This window comes from Carassius auratus, chromosome 19 (genome assembly GCF_003368295.1).
Source record: "Carassius auratus strain Wakin chromosome 19, ASM336829v1, whole genome shotgun sequence".
Classification (NCBI taxonomy): Eukaryota; Metazoa; Chordata; class Actinopteri; order Cypriniformes; family Cyprinidae; genus Carassius; species Carassius auratus.
In genome coordinates this window covers 3,731,913-3,754,142 of record NC_039261.1, presented here as the reverse complement: position 1 = coordinate 3,754,142, position 22,230 = coordinate 3,731,913, and the positions used below count along the sequence as shown (strand labels likewise).

Sequence of the window (22,230 nt, the reverse complement as noted above, 5' to 3'; positions counted from 1 at the left end):
TCAGTGTGCATATATATATATAAACACCAGATCTGAACGCACATCAGAGTCTGCTAAAACTGATCTGATGTTATAACGCTCAGTTATTGATCAGCGAATAAGCTGTTTCTGGTTAGTAGTGTTTGTTTAGACATCACTGTTATTATTGCTCATACTAAGGGTTCATTATTTGAGCAGACCTTAAATATGAAACTTTTTCGCATAAGTCAGACATTAATAATACATAATATTACACTCAGTTGATTTATTGGATGGTTTCACTGACGAGTCTATGGATTCCACCTAACCATCACAAGATCATCCTCGAAACCACTTATTAATCAACTACAACACTCTGGAAAACAGCAAGCAATGGTCTAGTAATTACATAGCAACTCCCTAGCAACAGCTTAGTAATTAACTACAGCGTAGTTACTATTAGAACACCCTAGCAACAGCCAGATCCTGGCAACCACTTTGCTGTGGTGTACTATCTACTTGAAACACCCTAGCCAAGCAACAGCCAAAACACCCTAGCAACCACCTAGCAATGGTCAGATATCTACTTAGAACACGCTAGCAACAGCCTAGCATCACACTAGTATGTACTTAGAACACCCTAGCAACAGCCAGAACACCCTAGCAACCTCCTAGCAATAGCCTACTACCGAGAACACTCTAGCAATGGCCTAGTTATCAACTAGAAGACCCTGGCAACCACCTAGCAACTGTTTGTAACTACTTAGAATACCCTAGCAACCACCTAGTAACCATATACTTCTTTGAGTACTCCAGCAACAGCCAGAACACCCTGGCAACCACCTAGTAACTGTATACTTCTTTGAGTACCCTAGCAACAGTCAGAACACCCTGGCAACCACCTAGTAACAGTATACTTCTTTGAGTACCCTAGCAACAGCCAGAACACCCTGGCAACCACATAGTAACAGTATACTTCTTTGAGTACCCTAGCAACAGCCAGAACACCCTGGCAACCACCTAGTAACTGTATACATCTTTGAGTACCCTAGCAACAGCCAGAACACCCTGGCAACCACCTAGTAACAGTATACTTATTTGAGTACCCTAGCAACAACCAGAACACCGTGGCAACCACCTAGTAACTGTATACATCTTTGAGTACCCTAGCAACAGCCAGAACACCCTGGCAACCACCTAGTAACAGTATACATCTTTGAGTACCCTAGCAACAGCCAGAACACCCTGGCAACCACCTACTAACAGTATACATCTTTGAGTACCCTAGCAACAGCCAGAACACCCTGGCAACCACCTAGTAACTGTATACATCTTTGAGTACCCTAGCAACAGCCAGAACACCCTGGCAACCACCTAGTAACTGTATACATCTTTGAGTACCCTAGCAACAGCCAGAACACCCTGGCAACCACCTAGTAACTGTATACATCTTTGAGTACCCTAGCAACAGCCAGAACACCCTGGCAACCACCTAGTAACAGTATACTTATTTGAGTACCCTAGCAACAGCCAGAACACCCTGGCAACCACCTACTAACAGTATACTTCTTTGAGTACCCTAGCAACAGCCAGAACACCCTGGCAACCACCTAGTAACTGTATACATCTTTGAGTACCCTAGCAACAGCCAGAACACCCTGGCAACCACCTAGTAACTGTATACATCTTTGAGTACCCTAGCAACAGCCAGAACACCCTGGCAACCACCTAGTAACTGTATACATCTTTGAGTACCCTAGCAACAGCCAGAACACCCTGGCAACCACCTAGTAACTGTATACATCTTTGAGTACCCTAGCAACAGCCAGAACACCCTGGCAACCACCTAGTAACAGTATACTTATTTGAGTACCCTAGCAACAGCCAGAACACCCTGGCAACCACCTACTAACAGTATACTTCTTTGAGTACCCTGGCAACCACCTAGTTTTAGTATACGTCTTTGAATACCCTAGCAACAGCCAGAACACCCTGGCAATCACCTAGTAACAGTATACTTATTTGAGTACCCTAGCAACAGCCAGAACACCCTGGCAACCACCTACTAACAGTATACTTCTTTGAGTACCCTGGCAACCACCTAGTTTTAGTATACGTCTTTGAATACCCTAGCAACAGCCAGAACACCCTGGCAATCACCTAGTAACCGTATATTTCTTTGAGTACCCTAGCAACAGCCAGAACACCCTGGCAACCACCTACTAACAGTATACTTCTTTGAGTATCCTAGCAACAGCCAGAACACCCTGGCAACCACCTAGTAACAGTATACTTCTTTGATTATCCTAGCAACAACCAGAACACCCTGGCAACCACATAGTAACAGTATAGTAGCTACTTAGAGCACACCAGCAATGGCCTAGTAACTAACAAGCAGACCCTGGCAACCACGTAGCAACAGTCTAGTGACAAGGACACCTGATGGAGTTGAGTTTGGGTTGAGATGGAGTTGAGATGGGTGCCGATCGTGTGAAATCTTGTGTTTTGAGATCTGGTTGCTATATTCACTCACATCTATAGTCTTCTCTTTTAAGATAAGCTGTGTTGTACTACAAATGAAATGGACTGAAGCAGAAGCTGTTTCATCTCATAGTTCACCTTTCCATGTTCTCTCATCTAAAAATGTCCCTGTCCTGCCAGAACCAAATGAACGGTGGATCTGTGCACAGCGTAACCTTGTTTCAAAAGTACTAGTCTTTTCTTCTGTTTGTGACTACTATCAGAAAGGAAGATATAAATATGCAGCGTTTTCGTCTTTTCTTTCTTCGGCTGATGAATATTGCTCAAGTCAGTCATTCTTCATTAGCGCACGTATCCTGACAGCGAGAGCTTTGTTTGTTTGCACCTGTGCAGTGACCTGCCTTAAACATTAAAGACAACGGCATCTGAACATCAGCATCATCGAGTCCTGTTTCTGTTTTCAAGAAGGGCCAAACATGACAGACAGTGGCACTTGCCAAGCAACTCCATAGCGGGCATCCTGCCCTTTTCCAGGAGCCGTGTCCAAGGGTCGGGTGCCAGCATTGAGCTAATGCCCGATTAGTTCAGAGGCAATCCCAGCATCCTTTCCAAATGAGCGCCGATGTTGTCCAAAGCTCTGGGATCCCAGATATTTCCAATAACACATGTCACAGGTCAAAAGCATCTGGTGGTAATACTCTGTAAACTCGCCCAGATTGAACTGGCAGGATTTTTTTATTTTTTTATTTTTTTTTTTGTGAGGAAATGTGGGAAATTCAACTGAATACATTTAAAGGTATAGTTACCCAAAAATTACATTTTTTTCATCATTTACTCACACTGTTGTTCCAAACCTGTATGATCTATTGAACACAAAAGAGATATTTTAAAGAAAGTTGGTAAACAAACAGTTGCTGGTAGCCATTGACTTCTATAGTATTTTTTTCCTCCATACTATGGAAGTCAGTGGCTACCAACAACTATGTGGCTACCAACATTCTTCAAAAGTGTTCTTCTATGTTCAACAGGAGAAACAAACATACACAGGTTTGGAACACACGGTGAGTAAATGATGAATTTTTCATTTTAGGGATCTATCCCTTTAAACAAGTAAAAATGTGTTAAACAGAGCTGTGAGTACTACACAATTGGTGGCATAAAATTACATTAGCCAAAATAATCCATTCTACACTTGTTATAAGATATTTTTCCATTTGAAACAGGAGATCCAATGAAAGAAGAAGAAACAAATGCAGAGTGGGACGTTTTTATCAATTGTGAAAAGTGTGTGTTACATACCACAATGTTGCCAGGTGGTTGGAGGAGAGGTGTTGAAAAATAAGAGCGATTTGTACAAAGAAAAGACATTTTATTTGCAGAGCAAGCTATTACATTTTGATAAAAAATGATTATTACTTATTTAGAATTAATATTGTATTCACAAGAATGTTGACTGCTGAATTGTGCAAGATCATATCAGGATTGTGCATGAAACACACACACACACACACACACGCACACACACGGACCTCTGTGAATGTCATGTGTTTGAATTCTCAGAAAATGTGTAGCCACTGATTTCATGTGGGAAAACAGGTGAATAAAAGCCCAATAAGTGTGCTTAAAGAGAGTTCTCTTGTATGACTATGTTTATCTACAAATACAAAACGTCACTTTGTAATAATGTTGAAATTTTAAGTTATTTTAAAGTACATGTTAAATCATCGTTTCAAAAATCTTTTATCATGTTTTAAAGAAGTACACTGATTTTAATGTGTTGACTTACAAACTGAAAGCACACTGATTAAACTGCAGTGTGATAGCGGTATTCATTTTAATATATTTTAATTGTACTAAATTGCAACTTCATTCTAAATGTGTAATTACAAATCTATCTAAATACATGATACACAGTTTTCAACTGAAATGACATTAAAGTATATTTTAGTTGATCATAAATGCCTGTCATTACATTTTAACCATATTTCAACACGCTTACATTCATATAATTGCTTTTAATATAATTTTACACTATACTACATTATGATTTAATTGCACTTAAAATTTATTTTCATGTACAAATCATTACATTAAATTTTAATTGAAGTATATTGCATTAATTGATAATACTTCTGTAATACATATGATAAAGTGTATCACATGGCAACCCTTAGGTTAAGATAATTAAGCTTCAAAGTGTTTTTCTTTAAAGAACCGTTCTTGCATTATGGAGGTCTGGCTACATTACAGCGCAGTGCTCTCATCAGCACTTCAATGTAGCCCAAATCCTGCCCGTGCACCTATATCCCCCAAACCTCACCTCTTCCAGACTTGCCCCGGGGCAAAAGCCCACGCCAGCTCCCCCAAAGCTCAAACCCCTCAAGGAGCATTCAGACCCCCTGCGGGGCAGCAGCACGTCTTGTTTTCACACAGATGACTGGTGGGTGCTGTTGGAGAGCTTAGGGTCTGTGACTTTAGGGTCACGCCTAAAGTGTGCCGCTCCACACAGAGATACCCCAGCTGTCCCGGAGGTGGACCACACAGTCACCCTGTACAGACCGCGGATGAGAGGTGAAGGTTTAGAAATATGTGATTCCATTAATATTTCTCAAATATTAGAATTACAGGCCGAGTAAAATATGATGTCTTCTAAATGCACTTTTCTGCACGTTATTTCTTCTTCTCTGTATTTCTCCTCTGGGTCTGCTTCCCGCACTGCTTCCCCTCCCCCTTCCCTTTATCTGCACAGTTAATATATTCCCTGTATTTGAATTTCGGGCCCTGGGTGCACAGCGCTGCTTACACGGCAAACAAGATAAAGTCTAAAGCAGAACCCTACATGAGCCCAGGAGCACAAAGGCACTTCTGCACACTACCAGCCTCTTGAGGGGCAATGAGCGATCTTATACTAAAAAGCAGACAGAAAGAGCAGCGAGACCTGAAAAGTACTCCGAAGCATGCTAATGCAAACGCTTGTAGCTATCCTTGTGAAAAAGAAACGCGCTTAATTGTACTGCATGTGCACTTTAGAGAATTTTAAATCTTAAACGGAAGTTTTTATAAAAATCTGTACTTTTAGTAATGTACTCTTATATATATAAATGTGTTGACTGACATATTAAGATGGTGTGCACTACATAGTTTTCAAAAACGTAATAAAAATTGCATTTAGCCATTTACACAAAGACGGGGTTCAAAAACAGGTTTCGAAGTGCAAGTTTTTGAAAACAATGTTGTTATTGTCTCCTCGAAAACTATGAAACTGCACATTTGTAAAAACGGTAACTTCATGTGAGTGTGTATTACGTGTTCAGTCTATAGTGACGCACATGTGTGCGCCATCTACTGGCCAGGCATAAATAAAACAGTGTTTATATACATTTTTGTGAATCCGTGTGAAAAGGGTCCTTGTCTTTTATATGCAAATAAATGCAAAGGGAAATATTTTCATTGTTGTCAAGTAAATGTGGCCTGAAGCTCATGTAAAGTACTTGATTATAATTTGAACTTCTCCATATTATAATTGCTATTTTCTCATTTAAGTGTGTTATTCACTATTACATTTAAAGCCGATGGATTTTAAATGCACCAAATTGCAACTTCATCATTGTGTACTTCATCAAATATATGTAAACACATGACATATAAGTTTCAGTAGAAATGACATTAGAGTATAATTTAGTTAATTTTAGTTAAGTTCAGCAGGAACATGGAGGCAAGCATCTGAAAACGTTTCAGTTTTTTTAATTCATTTTCTTTTTTCTTCTTGGTATAAATTAATGTATGTACTTAGCTTGATTTAGTGATATCAGATAATATTTTAGCCTTATCAGTTATAAAAACCAGTTAAGTTGGATGTTTACCTTTTTTTTCAGTGCATTGTCTGCATTACCATGAGAGGCGCTATAGCGGGCTTTAGCTAAAACCATCTTCTTCTGCTGTCAGATCCTCGTTCAGGTCAATTACCGTCACGGTGCAACGATTTAAAGAGATTCTTGCTGAGCAAAGTTAGTTATAGTTAGTTAAAGTGTAGAGGTGTTTACAGCTAGCTAGCTGAACACTGACACTCTCGGTTTAAAGACAAGGCATCTGAAGTGAACTCTATCGCCCTCTTAAGTACTGGAGTTTGTAACTACCACAGCAACACATAAACACACATGCAACTGAACAAGCATTCATCTTTATGGCCCTACTCTTGAGGTTTTTTGATCCTGGGCGGTCGCTGCTCTTCACGGGATCCATCCATCTTCTCAGAGACTGATACGAGCGGCTCCAGGCATGAACTCACTCTTTCCATCTGTAGTATGTCCACAGCATCCATTCCAGGGCCTGATCTCTTACTGGTCACCTGAAGCGTCTCTAAAGCTCACTTGGCACTTCCTTGGCCTCAAGATTATAGGGATAATTCATCTCCTCAACAAGTGTCCATCCAAGGGATTGAATCATTAGGGTTTCACTGGAAATGCACAGCAGATGTTACATGACAAACCAGCTTGTTGTGCCTGGAAATTTGCAATGTACAGATGCTGCTCTTTCAAAGCTTGGATGTAATACAACTCAATGAAGTATGAGCTTTTTTAACGTTTTCCTTTGGAGGATTAATAAGAGACACAAATGTTGACATACTGTACAGTAAGAGTACAGAGCTGTAAAATCCTTTTTAAGCTAATTTTTAGAAATGTTTGCATTCATAACTGAGTTTTGGAGTACAAATTTTGGTATCTTGGAAAGGGCGAGCACGGTTTGAGACATTGTTGAGATCTCTACATGAGATACGTATGAAATTACAGTACAGGGGAAAATCTGAGAAACCGCAGGCTTAGCACATCTCACTTTGATCTTGTTATCTCATTGTCTATTAGAGAAACAATGAGACATAAAGAGTTATTGCTGTGATTTCTCTCTCGCTAGAAACACACAGAGCCGAGCACATGGGGAAAAATTGAACAAACCAACACCAGAACTGCCTGTTATTTCATAGCTGTTATTTTGCTCTCAGTGAAAGGACATTTCGGCACTTAAAGAGCGCTTGAAATGGTTTGACAAATGTAATTTCCCTTACATTGTTGGAAGTCATGTGAAATCAGAAAGGTGGGCTGGTATTTTTTAGATAACCAAAACACTTTTAAGACCCCAAAAATTTAACCCATGTTTTCAGTGGCCTTGGATCTGGAAGTACTTTTCCCATATAGGTAAAATAAATAGAAAATAATAAAAATAATGATTGGTGGATATTTAATTGCAGAGTCATGGAAAATATTGTTTCTAACCAGAAATTCTACTATTTCAAATAAATAAATAAATGAATGATGTGGGCTGATGGCTTCAATAAAAGCATATACCACAAAAACCCAAATTTGCCCACCATTGGTTAACAGTAGTTCTGTCTTTAAAATTCAGTCCTCCTGTGAAGAAATGAACCAGATTATCATTGCATTATGACTGTTGCACTGTATTGCTACACTCTACAAAGAAAAAAAGAAAAAGAAAAAGGGGTTATCTGTCACTGGGGCAGTACTTATGCTAAATAAAACACTTTAGTATGCTAAAGTGTGCAAATAAGTACCTTATAGGTGCATATTAGTAACTTTTGAGAAGGTATTGGGGGAGAGACACTCTAAGGATATGATTCGACAAAACATTTGAATACGCCTCTGAGCTTGATGATGTAATCAACAGTTTTGATTCATTTTCTGAGATCAATATGAATACTTTCAGCTGCACATTACATGACCTTGAAAAGCTAAAAGCCACAAAACAGTGTCCCGCAAAAGTAACTTTTAAAAGTAATCCATTACGATATTGAGTTACTCCATAAAAAAGTAACATATTGTGTTATTTAGTTACTTTTTATGGAAATTAATGGCACGTTACTTTTGCGTTACTTTTTCTCATCTGGGCTGGGCTTGCTTGTTTGTTTTTAAAATACAAACTTTGTGAACAAATAGTGAAAAAGCCCTTTCACACCGAAAGTGAAATGAATAAGCCTCATGCCTCAAGTCTTCTGAAGACACACAATCAGTTTATTATTTATGTTGAACAGATTTAATTCGCAAGTCTTTGTTTTAGAGTACATGAGAGTGAGTAGATGATGACTGCAGTGTATTTATCACTTTAAGTCTCTTGCTTCCCAAACTTTATCACCATCATTGCCTCCAAGTGTGCCTGACTTTCTAACATCTGCTATAGCCTGCAATCAAAAAACAGAGATTGCATGATGGTAAATTATTTTAAAATGATTAAATTAAACAAATCTTATCAAATCATTCATTCAAAGTGAAAGCGAACTTTATGTCCTCAAGGGGAAATCTGAACTCCTTGAACTATTAATAAACATTGCATGTATACAGGCGAATTTATAATGTGGAAATCTGTACCTTCTCGCAGAAGTCAGTCATTCATACTGTAAGCACAAATCTTGCGATGGATCAGTCAGCTTTTTCTTCACCTGGCAAAGTATTAATTGCTCTTATAAAAACTCAAGCTTGTACTATTCTTCATTCTTCTCCTTCCTGTCTGTTAGTGCTGTCAAACGATTAATCACATCCAAAATAAAAGTTTTTGTTTATTTAATATATGAGTGTGTACAGAGTATATTTATTATGTATATATAAATACATACAAATGCTATACATTTAAGAAAGATATGTTTTTATATTCAATATATTTTTATATAATATAAATTATATGAATATAAATATATATGTGTAAATACATGTAAATATTTTCTAAATATATACTGTATGTGTGTGTCTTTATACTTAATAAACATACACAGTACACACACATATATTAAATAAACTAAAACTTTTACTTTGGATGTGATTAATCGCAATTAATCGTTGGCCAGCACTAATATATTGATAGATAGATAGATAGATAGATAGATAGATAGATAGATAGATAGATAGATAGATAGATAGATAGATAGATAGATAGATAGATAGATAGATAGATAGATAGATAGATTGTCTGTAGCCAAACCAAAGCCATGTAGATAAATCCAAAGTAATAATCAAGATATATGTTATATCTATCTTCAGTAGTTCACTGTAACCTCAGTAAAACTGATTCTAATAATACTCTTCTGTAGTTTATTTTTCATCAAAGCCCGATGTTCAGCTCTTGACGCTGAGTTTGGAGCAGTGTTTTGATCGTGTTTGAGTGTGCAGCTGCCAGCTCGGTGTCACTTATGTACATTTCAGGTGTTTCAGCCAAATGCTAAAACCGTTCTGCTCATTACACTACACTATCATATCACCAACAACGTCCAATGAGAAGGAGTTTCCATTGGTTTGATCACAGGAGTGTTTGGACGAAATATTAGTCTGTTCAGTTTGCTTATCTGCTCGTCTGCTCGAAGTGCCACTTCCTTCCTCTGCACGCTCCAGACAGTGTGTTTTACAGCTACCCAACAATGCACTGGATGCGTTTGGTTCGCGTGAAGAACACAGTTAGAGTTCACACCCGGGATGTGTTGCTGAATGAGCACGAGCAATACTGTGAACCGTGTGTTTCTATGCCAAAGCAGACTCCAGGCTTGTTAGAAAATTCCACTCTGGATTATTGAGTTGTCTTGACAATTCAGTGGCTCCATTCCCAGACTGGATTCCACGGGATTTACCAAAAATGGGGAAAAAAGTACCTGCCTTGAGGACTCTTTTTCTCATGCCTGACAGGGTCTTTTGATTGGGTCAGAAATGATTATTAATTTACGCTACACAGGATTTATCTATTCTTGAAGTTAAAACTCTAGAAAAACCTGAGTGTGGTTACAAAGATTCTCAGTGAACTTCGAGGAAAACTGCAAATGTAGCAAGCATGCAAATCTGTGTGGTTGAGTCACACTATGAAGACAAAGATATAGCCTCAGATGCCTTTGGTTTAGGATCAAAACCTGTGGCTTTCACCTCAGAGCTGTATAAACACAATGTGGTTTATAACGTGTCAGTTACAAGCGGTTTTCAGCATCTTATAAGAAAAGAGTATGATTTGTTGCCTTTTGGAAAGTGCTAGATTTGGTCATGGCTGCATTGATTGTCACGATGATACCGAATACAAACGTCTACACTGAACTGAGGCACATTTCATGACCTCTCTGGTGATTCAAATCTTTCACACGACTTGTTACACGTTTACACTGATTACCGTTGGATATTTCGAGGCCTTTTTGCTTCCCTTTCTTCAGACTGTGAGCATAATAACAAACAATTAAGTCAAGCTCATGAAATGATATTATGTCATTGCATTAGGCAACAAATTATGTCATTTATTTTCAAGAAAGACAGCAAAAGAACATTTTTCAAGCAAACAATTGACTAATAGTTGTCAGTTAAGTTTGAAACGATGGAAAAATATATATAGACTGCTCAAACTGAAGTTAAAAAAGTATTTGGATCCTTAAAACTGTACGAATGTCATTAGAAGTCAGAAAATAACACAGGGACAAATTATATGTATTTTTATTATTTATTTATTCTTTTTTTTAATACAAGATAAAATAATATACATATGATGTTCCAATTCAAACTGAAGAAAGGAAGAAAAAAAAGTACAAAGTGGGTCAAAAACACCTAAATCGTTGCATTTAATATAAAAAAAACCTATAATTAAATTAATTTGAATCTAATTGCAGTTAACATTCAGTACAGTATCCAAAAACATTACATTCAGTTAACACTTAAGATTATTATTTTAAAGTATAGTATTCCTGTAGTGTATTCTTTTTAACAGAATGATAAAGTGTGCTTCTTTATCCATGAGGGTTTGCTATAGTATACCTGTAAGAAACTGAGAAAAAATTATCTGCTAAGAATCACCTCAAAACCAGTTGGTGTCATAAAAAAAAAAAAAAAAAAAAAAAAAACTGTCCCAGAAATATGTTGTAAGACCTCGACACTATATAAAAACAGACAACTACGACAACAACAAAAAATAATAATACATAAGATTTTCTGCTAGGACATCAGCCAGTCCACCACAATGCAATGAAGTGCAAAATTCAAAATACAGGAAATAAAACAAAACAAATTTGCCAGTCGACCACAATGCAATGTGATGCAAAATTCAAAATACAGGAAATAAAACAAAACAAAACAAATTAGCCAGTCGACCACAATGCAATGAAGTGAAAATGTCAAAATACAGGAAATAAAACAAAACAAATTTGCCAGTCGACCACAATGCAATGCGGTGCAAAATTCAAAATACAGGAAACAAAACAAATTAGCCAGTCAACCAAAATGCAATGAGGTGCAATATTCAAAATACAAGATATTAAACAAAACAAACAAATTAGCCAGTCGACCACAATGCAATGAAGTGAAAATTTCAAAATACAGGAAATAAAACCAAACAAAACTAATTAGCCAGTCGACCACAATGCAATGCGGTGCAAAATTCAAAATACAGGAAATAAAACAAAACAAAATAAAACTAATTAGCCAGTCCAACACAATGCAATGAAGTGAAAATGTCAAAATACAGGAAATTTAACAAAGCAAACAAATTAGCCAGTCGACCACAATGCAATGAAGTGAAAATTTCAAAATACAGGAAATAAAACCAAACAAAACTAATTAGCCAGACGACCACAATGCAATGAGGTTCAAAATTCAAAGTACAGGACACAAAACAAAACAAAACAAATTAGCCATTCAACCAAAATGCAATTGTCACGTTCATGGACTTGTTCCTTTTGCGTTTCCCTTATTTGGTCATGTTCCATTCCTAGTTTAGTTAATAGATTAATCCCTACCTGTTCCCGTTCTTTTCATTACTTTCCTTGTGTTTAAATACCATATCTGTTTAATTCCCTTTTGTCCGCTATTAATGTTAAGTTCTATTATTTGGATTTATTTTTGGATGTTCCCTTTTCCTCCCGTGGATTATTAAAAAGCCTTATTTGTTATCTCCTTCGTCATGCGCCTTCCTTTGCACACCCACGCATATTACATCAATGAAGTGTAAAATTTATATTACAGGAAATTAAACAAAACAAACAAATTAACCAGTTGATCATAATGCAATGAAGTGCAAAATAAAAAATACAGGAAATTTAACAAAGCAAACAAATTAGATAGTCGACCACAATGCAGTGAGGTGCAAATTTCTAAATACATGAAATAAAACAGAACAAAACAAATTAGCCAGTCCACCACAGCACAATGAAGTGCAAATTTCAAAATATAGAAAGAAAAAAATAAAATCCTTCATATTAACACTATATATTGTGTCCTATTGTTACAGCATTTTTTGCATAGCAGCATTTGAGTCACATTCATCATCACTTCAAATGTGACATAAGTTCCCAAATCCCCTGGCCACTATTTAATGAATTTCAAACGTTATTATCTTTGGAATTAAAGATGTTGGCTTACAATTAATGCAAAGGTCAAAATATTAATTTCAAGCCAACAGAGCTTCTCTTAATAACTCTAACCAGTGGCTGCTCACCGCAAATCAACAGGCTGTTGTAATAAATAGCTTCCACTTACTATTCCTGTGAGGTTCTGTGCTTAATATTTGAGTAAGGTTGTGTAAATCTTCTGAATACAGTGTGTTTCTGGCCAGGCTCCAGGCGCGGGGTGGCGGGGAGAGCCCTCGGCAGCGGACCACAGGTGATGCATCACGCTCAGACTCATGGGTAGCTGCGTGGTGGAGGGGGACCGAGTAAACAGTCGTAGATCACAGCGCTGTCAAAGATGCTATCTGACTCTGAGAAAGCTCTTCATCCGAGTTCATCAGAAGACTTTCACAGCAGAAATTAGAGGTAAAGACGCTTAGTTTATCCTTGGACAACTATGACTAAGAGAGTGAATGTGAACTGCATGTAGGTGGAAGGATCTGTGATTCACTCTTTTCAAGTGGGGGAGAGCGGGTGGCCAAGCATTTGTGTTGCTATACAACCTGCTCCCTCGGTCTGAAAGCCCAGGAGCTGCAGCCGGAGCCAAGTGTTTGAAAGGAGCGTGGCCCCTAAAGTCAACGACGTTCAATGAGCCCTGGATCTAAAGGTCTTTGTGCTGGATTCTTAGCATTCAACCTAAATCTTCCCATTACAACTGCCTAACTGCTTAAGTGCTGTTAAAATCTGCCTTTCCTTCTCAATAGCCTGCCATCGGTTTATTGTTGTTGTGTTCATGTGTTTACTTATTTATTTATTTTTTACCAAACTCTAGATTTCAGCTTAACCTTCCCTCGTGAAAAAGAAACACAGCTTTCATATAAAAAGAGCACTTATCACAGAAATAATACACTTTTTTCACAAGAATATACTTAAAGTACTTGTGGATTTACATGAAACGGGAGTAGCTGAACATTTTAAAGTGTTTCCGACCCTCTTAAGTAGTAATCATATATCTTTATATGTAATTTCATAATGCCTTCAAGTGTTTTTAAAACATGGTTAAAATGTCAAGCTCAATGCACTGACAAGTATTTATGATCAACTAAAACATACTTAAATGTCACTTCTATATGTATTTAAATATTTTTGTAATGAAGTACATGTCTTTTGTTGGTTCAGACTGCTTCTGTTGTCTTCATTTGTAGGTCACTTTGGATGAAAGCGTTTGTTAAATGACTAAATGTTAATGCAAGTACACTTAAATATACTATAACTCTATATTCATATTCAATTTAAATCTAATTTTGAATATTATTAGTCACATAGTCAACACATCAAAATAAGTGCACTTCTTCAAAGCAAGATTATTAAACATTGATTTAAAATGTTCTTTACCATAAATTATATACTTTAACATTATTAAAATGTGCACTTAAGAAACATAAAAGCATATTTTAAGTACACTTAATTGTCTTTTTATTTGATTAGTAATATATAAATATATATATTTTATGTTTTCTTTTTTTTCTTTTTTAATTGCGTTTAAGATTTGAAATACACTACAGGTGCACATTCAACACAATTAAGTATTGTTAAAGGTTAAGGCAAACATATAAGAACAAGTGTGTTTTTCAAGCACTGGGAAAAATGTATTATGTCTAATAAACTTACAAGATAAATTTATAGGAGGGGGAAAAAATCAATGTGACAAACCATTGCAAACCATTTTACCTCCATAATTTGACATAATTTTGACATAAAACGGGATATTCCTCAAGGAAAAGTGTAGGGTTGGACTTGTTTGTATTGTGGGGAAAGTGTTGATTATAGAATGCAGCTAGAATGCTAAAAAACAAAGACTACTTAGGGATGTTCCTATGTATATTAACATTATCGGACAGCCATGCGTCCTCTGCGGTGAGGGAGCGCCACATATTCTGATCAAGGAATATGAATAAAAACACTTTCTTGGTAAAGAAAAAAAAACATGCACCAATGAATTTGCACGCAATATGACTAGGAACATGCATTAAGAAAGCAATTCTGATTTCACATTCATATTAATTTGCCAGAGTAACAGCAGAAATGCTTCGAAACAGACATTAAATTGATTTTAAATGCAAAAATGCTGGAGAGAGAGCTCCCAACCCCCTCTGCTGCCTGTCTGTCTACATTCTCCCTGCACTTCTGCTGATATAGTGAGCGACTGACACACACACACACACACGGGCGCATTTAGAACAGCAGTTTGACTCTATTTTACTTCACAACAGTAAAAACCAGTTTGTGAGCCGCAGCAGCGACACAGGTCAGGCGCAGGCGCAGGTTCTGCATCGAAGAGAGCCTCCCTTCCCCCACACAGCAAAGTTCTGCTGCTTCTGCTTCTGAGAGAGAGAGAGAGAGAGAGAGAGAGAGAGAGGGAGAGAGAGAGAGAGAGGCAGAGAGAAAGAGGGGGGGGGGAGAGAGAGACTGAGAGGGAGAGAGAGAGAGACACACACACACAGAGAGAGAGAGAGAGAGAGAGAGAGAGAGCAGTGTTTGAGTGGGGGAAAGAGCATAGCTGTTTCCATTTGGTTATTTACTCTGAGCTGTCTCTTAGCTCTGCTCTATCTCTTTACCAAACCAAATACACGTTGCGCTGTTGAATTTGGGGTTGGATTTGGTGTGCCAGATTTGATTGCTGCGGCCTACGCAGTTTTTTCTCTCTCTGGCTTGCGCTGCATTTCACTTTTTTTCATTTTCACTTCCTGCTCTCGGTCCATCCCCCATCCTCTTTCCCTTTCCATCCCTCTCTCTCTCTCTCTGAACACATGCGCACATACACATTAGCACACAGGCTGTAATTTCATGCTGTCCTCTGCACAGATCAAACATAATGCTGCTGCAATAAACCCTCTCCGAAATATGCAAGAACACACTGGGCCTTAACACTTCTGTATATTAGCTATGCTTTGTTGTACATTCATGTGATGTAGATTTTTTGTATAATTGTACGATTTGAACAATGAACAATTTCAACTTCAAACTAAATTAGAAATGTTGTCTCATCAACTAACTGCAAAAAAAAAAAATATATATATATATATATATATATTTGTGGTAAATAGTACTTAAGTTAATGAAAAACTTACATAAATATAAATTGAAGCTAAATAAAAATATATATATAAAAAAACAAAAGCTAGATTTAAAAATGACAAAAGAATATAGGGAGATAATTTAAATTAATTCTAAAAATTATCAAATATTTTGTTGACTGAAATAAAACTGAAAAAAGTATAAACATTAGATTTTAAAAATTTGAAATGTTGCCTTGACAAAACTAAAATTACTAAAACTGAAATAAAAAAATAATAATAATAAAATAAACTAAAATTCAAGTGAAAACTGACAATCTAAAAATAGTTTCTAATTCAAAATACAAATATAATACTATTGTAGTAAATAAAATATTTGATACTGATTTACAACATGGCTTTACAACCATGGTGTGAGTTTGGGGTGGGGCTTATCTTTTGTCCTGACCAATGGTAGATGGGAGGAGTGTTCAGGAAACCTGTTTGAAAACAGTCATTACTCTTGATCATTAATTCTGTCTGATGCCACTTTGGCACTGAAATGACACATTTCCCCTTTAAAAGTTAAGATTGTAAGTCACACTGTTTGTGCGGGTGACATGAAAGAGGTCTCCTGTCAGACGGTTTGAGGTGCGCTCAGCCTGAAGACATATTTTCTCTTGGCATGGGTGAATAAATGCCAGTTTAGGAGGGACCTGAGGCATAGATACAAAGGTATTATCAATACATGGAGGTGGAATATAATGTCCTGGAAACAGCACGCATGTATTGCAACAGTGAGCTTTGAATAGACACATTTTCTTATGAAAAATGTAGTTTTGATCTTTAAATGCACATCACATTTAAAAAAAATAATAATAATAAAATAAAAAAAAATAAGATGACACTAGTGTCAGAGGATCATTCGTGACCCTGGAGCACAGAACCAGTCAGAAGCAGCACTTATGTTAGTGTTGTTTATTTGCTACAAACTTCATTCAGACGTCTTTTAAGGCGATTTTCTCAGTATTTTGATTTTTTTTTTGCACCCTCAGATTGTTGTATCTCAGCCAAATATTGTCCTTACAAACCATACATCAATGGAAAGCTTATTTATTCTGCTTTCAAATGATGTAGGAATCTTAATTTCAGTAAATTGACCCTTAAGTCTGGTTTCTTGTTCCAGTGGCACATTTCTTAAATAAAAAGAAAGAGAGTATTGTAAAGAGTGCAAGTGTTAAAGGTCAAGTGTTACTATTTTTTTTTTTGTAATAAAAAAAGAAAAGAAAACTAGTAGATGTAATAGAAATTGAGAACAGATAGTGCTAGTGTAAGCATAATATAAAATAATAATAAAAAAAATTATACTAAAGATTCAGTCTGAAAAGATAAAATAATAACACATATTTTATGCACTTTTTCACAATAAAAGCCGAGGCTCGCAGGCGTATTTCGTGCTGGAACCCAAACTATGTCAAAAAGCTCGAGAGGACACACTTCTTCTGCTCCGCTCCGGATCCGCGCTCCACGACGCGTTTTACACGTGACCGCGCGCCTCAGTAAAATGGCTGTGTCTCGCGGAGCCTCGTGCTGGTTTGATCGGTTTCTCTCTCGCGCTCTCGCTCTGTAAGAGGCCCCCCCTCCACACACACACACTCACACATACACACACTGGTGTCGGTTAAATCCATTCCCGGGACCTTTATTTATATTCTCCTGGAAACTTTTTCCGCTCGAGCCGCGTTCGGGAGAGAAGACCGACTCCGGTCTGAAAGCGGAAGGAATGCTACGGGACGCGGGCTTTATAACGTCTTCATAAGAGCGCTGTGTTTATATTCAAAGTGACTCGCGGTGAACGAGAGAGAGGGAGATCATGGCCGCTCAGGTCGCCACTCTCAACGCTAGCCCTCCCGCCGAACTCAGAAAACCGGAGCGGGAGCCGCAGGACGAGCCGGTGCTCGGAGAGAAGCCGCATGAGAGCACCGTCACCGGATCCCCAGGACAGAAGGAGCTGCGCGACGGGGCCGATGTGGGGAACACTGCTGCCGGGAGAGGAGGAGGAGGAGCAGGCGACCCTGACATGAAGAACGGTAACGGGAACCCGTCCAGGGTGAACAATAACAACAGCCAGAATGATCCCGACGGGACTAACCACCCCGGTATGGCTCCACAACACCCGGCCGCCTTCCCTCCGCCTCCTTACGGCTACAACCAGCACTACAACCGGCCCGCTTTTCATCAACATGGCGGACAACAAAGCCCTGGCATGGCCGGGCCGGCGGGGATGGACCAATACCCGCCCAATTCACACGAGCACGGCTACCAGAACCACTTCAACAACTACAGCGCCTTCCCAAACCGGACTCCGTACCACCAAGGCCAGGGCTACGGCGTGAACTCCCCGCGGAACAGCCAGCCGCCTCCATCCGGGGGACCGCCAGGCAAGCAGCCGCCGCCGGGAGGAACTACCGCCAACGTGACCGCCGCTTCCTACAACAGCCAGAGGTACAACATGGGCACCCCTCAGCCCACGTCCACCCCGACCCTGAACCAGCTCCTGACCTCCCCGAGCTCGGCCCGGGGCTACCAGAGCTTCCCCGCCGCAGAGCTCGGCCCGGAGGCGGCTAAAGGAGCGGCGGACATGGGGCAGTACGGCGGGGGACATCCGGCCTGGCAACAAAGAAGCCATCACCCCTCTCCAATGAGCCCCGGGAACACCGGACAAACCCTCAACCGGAGCCAGGTAAACCGAGAGAGAGAGCGAGTCTGCCATTGTTTCTCAGTCTGGTCTAAAATGGCTGCCTGTGTTTCTCCAGCGAACACAGTCCAGAGAATTAGCTGTTTTGAGCTGTGTTGTTGTCTCACTTCGGGCTAGTTGTGTGCTGGGGTGAGAGGGGCGAGAGGAATTGGGAAGTAATGCTAATTTTCGAGGCTGCGTGCATACAGCAGTGTGTAAACCGCTTGACTAGCCTAAAAAAGGTTAGCCGTCTAATGTGTTTCCATCTAGAGACCGGTCAGAAGTCCGTTACAAACATGTATCTCGGCCCAGTTTTAATCGGAAAGGGAGACTGGTTATGTATTGGCTAACTGCTAACGTCAGCTCTGAAGACACTGGAGGTGTTTGTGCAGCACAGATGCTGTTCATGAAAGTCCGTGTTTAGTGCGAGATGCTATCGCTACGTTAGTTGTTTGATCACGGCTAGTTTATTCCCTGACTCTGCTCCGACGCTAAAAACACTGAATATGTTCACATCCGGGGGCTAAACGTGAACACCGTCGACCGTTAAGCTCGACTGGCTTTGAAACGTGTTTTGTTCGGGTGTGTTTTGAGGCGTTTTTAGTGTGTATGTGTGTGTAAACAGACTGAGAGCTGTGAGGAAGTTCAGCGGGCTGCTTTGCTTTGGGATTTGAATTATGGAGGTAAAATCCTTCTGTCAAAGGCAGGAGACAGTTGGTCTTGGGTTGACACGCGAGCTCTCTTCTGATTGGCTGCCTCTTCTCCTGCGCCTGGCCATTTATAATTGCATCTAATGCAGCAGAGAGCCGACGAGCTGCTCCACTTACACTCGCGCTGTGCATGCACGCGCTTTACAGGGTTTGAGTGCATGCAATATGTTTTCTGATGTTACAATTAAGTCTTTTTAAACTCTTTTTATTTAACTTGTTCTGCATTTTTTGTAGCATTTCGTAAGCAAAGGGCATCCATGCAGAAGTCTGGTTTGTTTTTAACTCTTAAATTGAGTAATAAAATTCAAGGTCTTATTTAAATGCATGCAATAAAGATACACGTGTGTTATTTTTCCAGCAGTGCATCCTTTGTTAATTTAGTAAGCGTAATTGCACATTTTATGAATCTGTTTAGTTGGGTTGCACACTTTTTAGTGATGTATTTTTCTTTTTGCATGCTCTGAAAATGTTTGCATTGTTTATAAAAAGGAGTTAACTTGATGAATTGGGTTACCTCATGTGCTGTTTGCTTCTCTTGTCTTATCCAAGCTCTCTGCATCCAGGTTTCCTGATATGTGAAATGCTATATTAATATACAGAATATGTGGAACTGCTGTATTTTTGTTATTTGTGACATCCTGATATTTGTGGCATCCAAATATCTTAAAGAGACCGTTCACCCCAAAATATGAATTTCCCGATTTATTTACACCAAGAGGTGGAGGTCATTCTTTACTCAAGTGAAGAGAAAATAAGGTTTTGGGGGAAAACGTTCAAGGATATTTTTCATCTAATGCAAGTGCTCACTGTAGATCACTTTCAACAGTCCAAAATAAACTAAGACTGACTAAAAACAATCTTTGATTCACAAGCGTTTCAATAATGGATCGGTTCTTTCTGATAACGTCATGTGTAATCTTTCCAATGCTGTTGTGAATTAAAGCAGATTTGTAACATATATGTCAAAAGTTCACAAGCGTCCTGTGATCGTCAGCCGTGTTATTCGCTCTTTCTCAGGATCACACCTTTCCTCTTGTTTCTGAATGACAGAATGAAGCTTAAAGCCGTGATGGCTGGGCTCTCATTGAGGAAATGAAGGGTTTTAATGACCCTCAGAGGCAGAGATGATCTTACGGTTTGTTATGCAATAATCATGATGGGAAGACAAGAATATTTCTCTTAAACAATGAATCCGTTCTTGTCTAGAGTGCTTTAAATCTTCGGTGAGAGTTTTAAAACTTGGCATTTGTGTTGGTTGCACAGTATAAAGTGCTGATTGAGATCTGAGTGTTTGCTGAAAACATGAACTTATTTAAAGGATGTGTGGAGCTGGTTATAGCTTGTGTTCATCCCTTCAGTTCAAAATAGTGCATAGATCTGTGTGTTTGAAGCAAGAGAAATGTGTGGTGGTGAGGGTTTTGGCACCACAGATTTGCATGAATGACCGGCACTATATGTTTTGAGTGCCAAAATAAACTACTAGTTATTATTTGTAACCATAAGCTTTTATTTAGGGCTGCAACTAACGATTATTTTGATAATCGATTAATCTGTCGATTATTTTTACGATTAATCGATTAATCGGTTTATGTACTTATATTTTAGTTTTTCCATTTTTTCCCCAAGTAAATTATTAATAAAGGGTCTTTATCATTCAGCATAGATTTTTAAGAGATTTTAACCATTTTGCATTGTCATATCCTCATCAAAAATATACCTGGAGTTGTTTTATTAATCCTTTGTCGAACTCTTCTGCAATCAAAACACTGACCCATACTCTAGCAAAATTCACAAGGAGATTTCAAATATTGTTTTCACCATGGCAGTCCTTAGAGCTCCTAAAGTAGTTTAACATCCCAAACAAAGTTTAAGGAATCTTTGAGAACATATTTTCACGAAGTATAAGGATAAAACAGAATAAAATTGCAGTGCATTGTATTTTATTATTTACTGGGAAAAAGCTTTATAGCTTATGCTGTGAAACTGTAAACAATCCTTCGAAAAAAGAGTGCCAATGGCATGAAACCTGAATGGAACTCACAATTTAAAGTAAAATCCATCAGAAGGTTGTCCAGAAAAAAAAATTGGGACACACACAAAAAACCTTCTGTGTGAAAAAGAGCAGTGAATACTTAGAAAAGAAGTGCATTTTAAATATACTCAAACATTTACCTCTCTCATTCAGTCATAATTAGGCTGCAAGTCTGAATTATGAACTGGTAAACGTCAAACTGATCACATAACATGTTTGTAAAGCTTTAAATGTTAACTGTTAAAAAGCAATGTTATCAGCTTTTACGACTAAACATTTGCAAACAACCTTGTACTGGAGAATCTGCACAAATAAAATTCTTAGGGGCCGTTCACATATCGCACCTAAAAACGCGTGGAAAACGCTAGTCGCGCCGCTTTCTCCTTCTTTCCAAAGCGCTCGGGCAGAAGCGCCCCTGAGGCGTCTGCCTTTGCTAAGCAACCATGACGTGCTCTCTCCATGACGTGCCCTCTCCATGAAGACCCGGAAATTTCAGCAAAGGATAAATGGATGCGGTGTGAACGCGCCTGGAAAAACGGGCGCATCGCACCGCGTGCGTGTCGCGACCGCGTCGCTTCAATTATGAGAGTGCATACTTCGCGCCTACATAGGAAATAACGAACTTGAGCACGCAAAAGACACGATATGTGAACGGCCCTTTAAACAGTTCAGTAGTGCAGAGTTTACAGGTTACTCTTCATTTTGAAGGCTCAAAGTAAAGTACTCCCACTTCCCGCTGAATGCTGCAGAGACGCTGTTCGGGAAGCACGTGACATAAAACGAGGCCAGCTATTGGCTATTTGCTACTTCACCTGCTGTACTGGCTGAGTAAAAGCTCCGGTGGCTCATTACTGCCACACTTTGGTCACCGCAGATATGAAATATGCACGAAATGAGCCGCTTATGGCAAA

The 22,230-nt window shown here is 38.8% G+C and overlaps 1 protein-coding gene across 2 annotated transcripts in view; it reads left to right on the top strand.

Annotated features, from left to right (window-relative positions):
* The first annotated feature begins 17,386 nt into the window (after positions 1-17,386).
* The window catches only part of LOC113119155 (AT-rich interactive domain-containing protein 1A-like), a 58,415-nt gene continuing 53,571 nt past the window's right edge, over positions 17,387-22,230 (top strand). Inside the window, exon 1 of one of the 2 annotated variants that reach the window (XM_026288400.1) lies at positions 17,387-18,583. In XM_026288400.1, coding sequence (XP_026144185.1) covers positions 17,714-18,583 — 870 coding nt within the window. In that variant the 5' untranslated portion in view covers positions 17,387-17,713. The remainder of the gene's footprint in view (positions 18,584-22,230) is intronic. The other variant, XM_026288399.1, reaches the window with a different exon arrangement.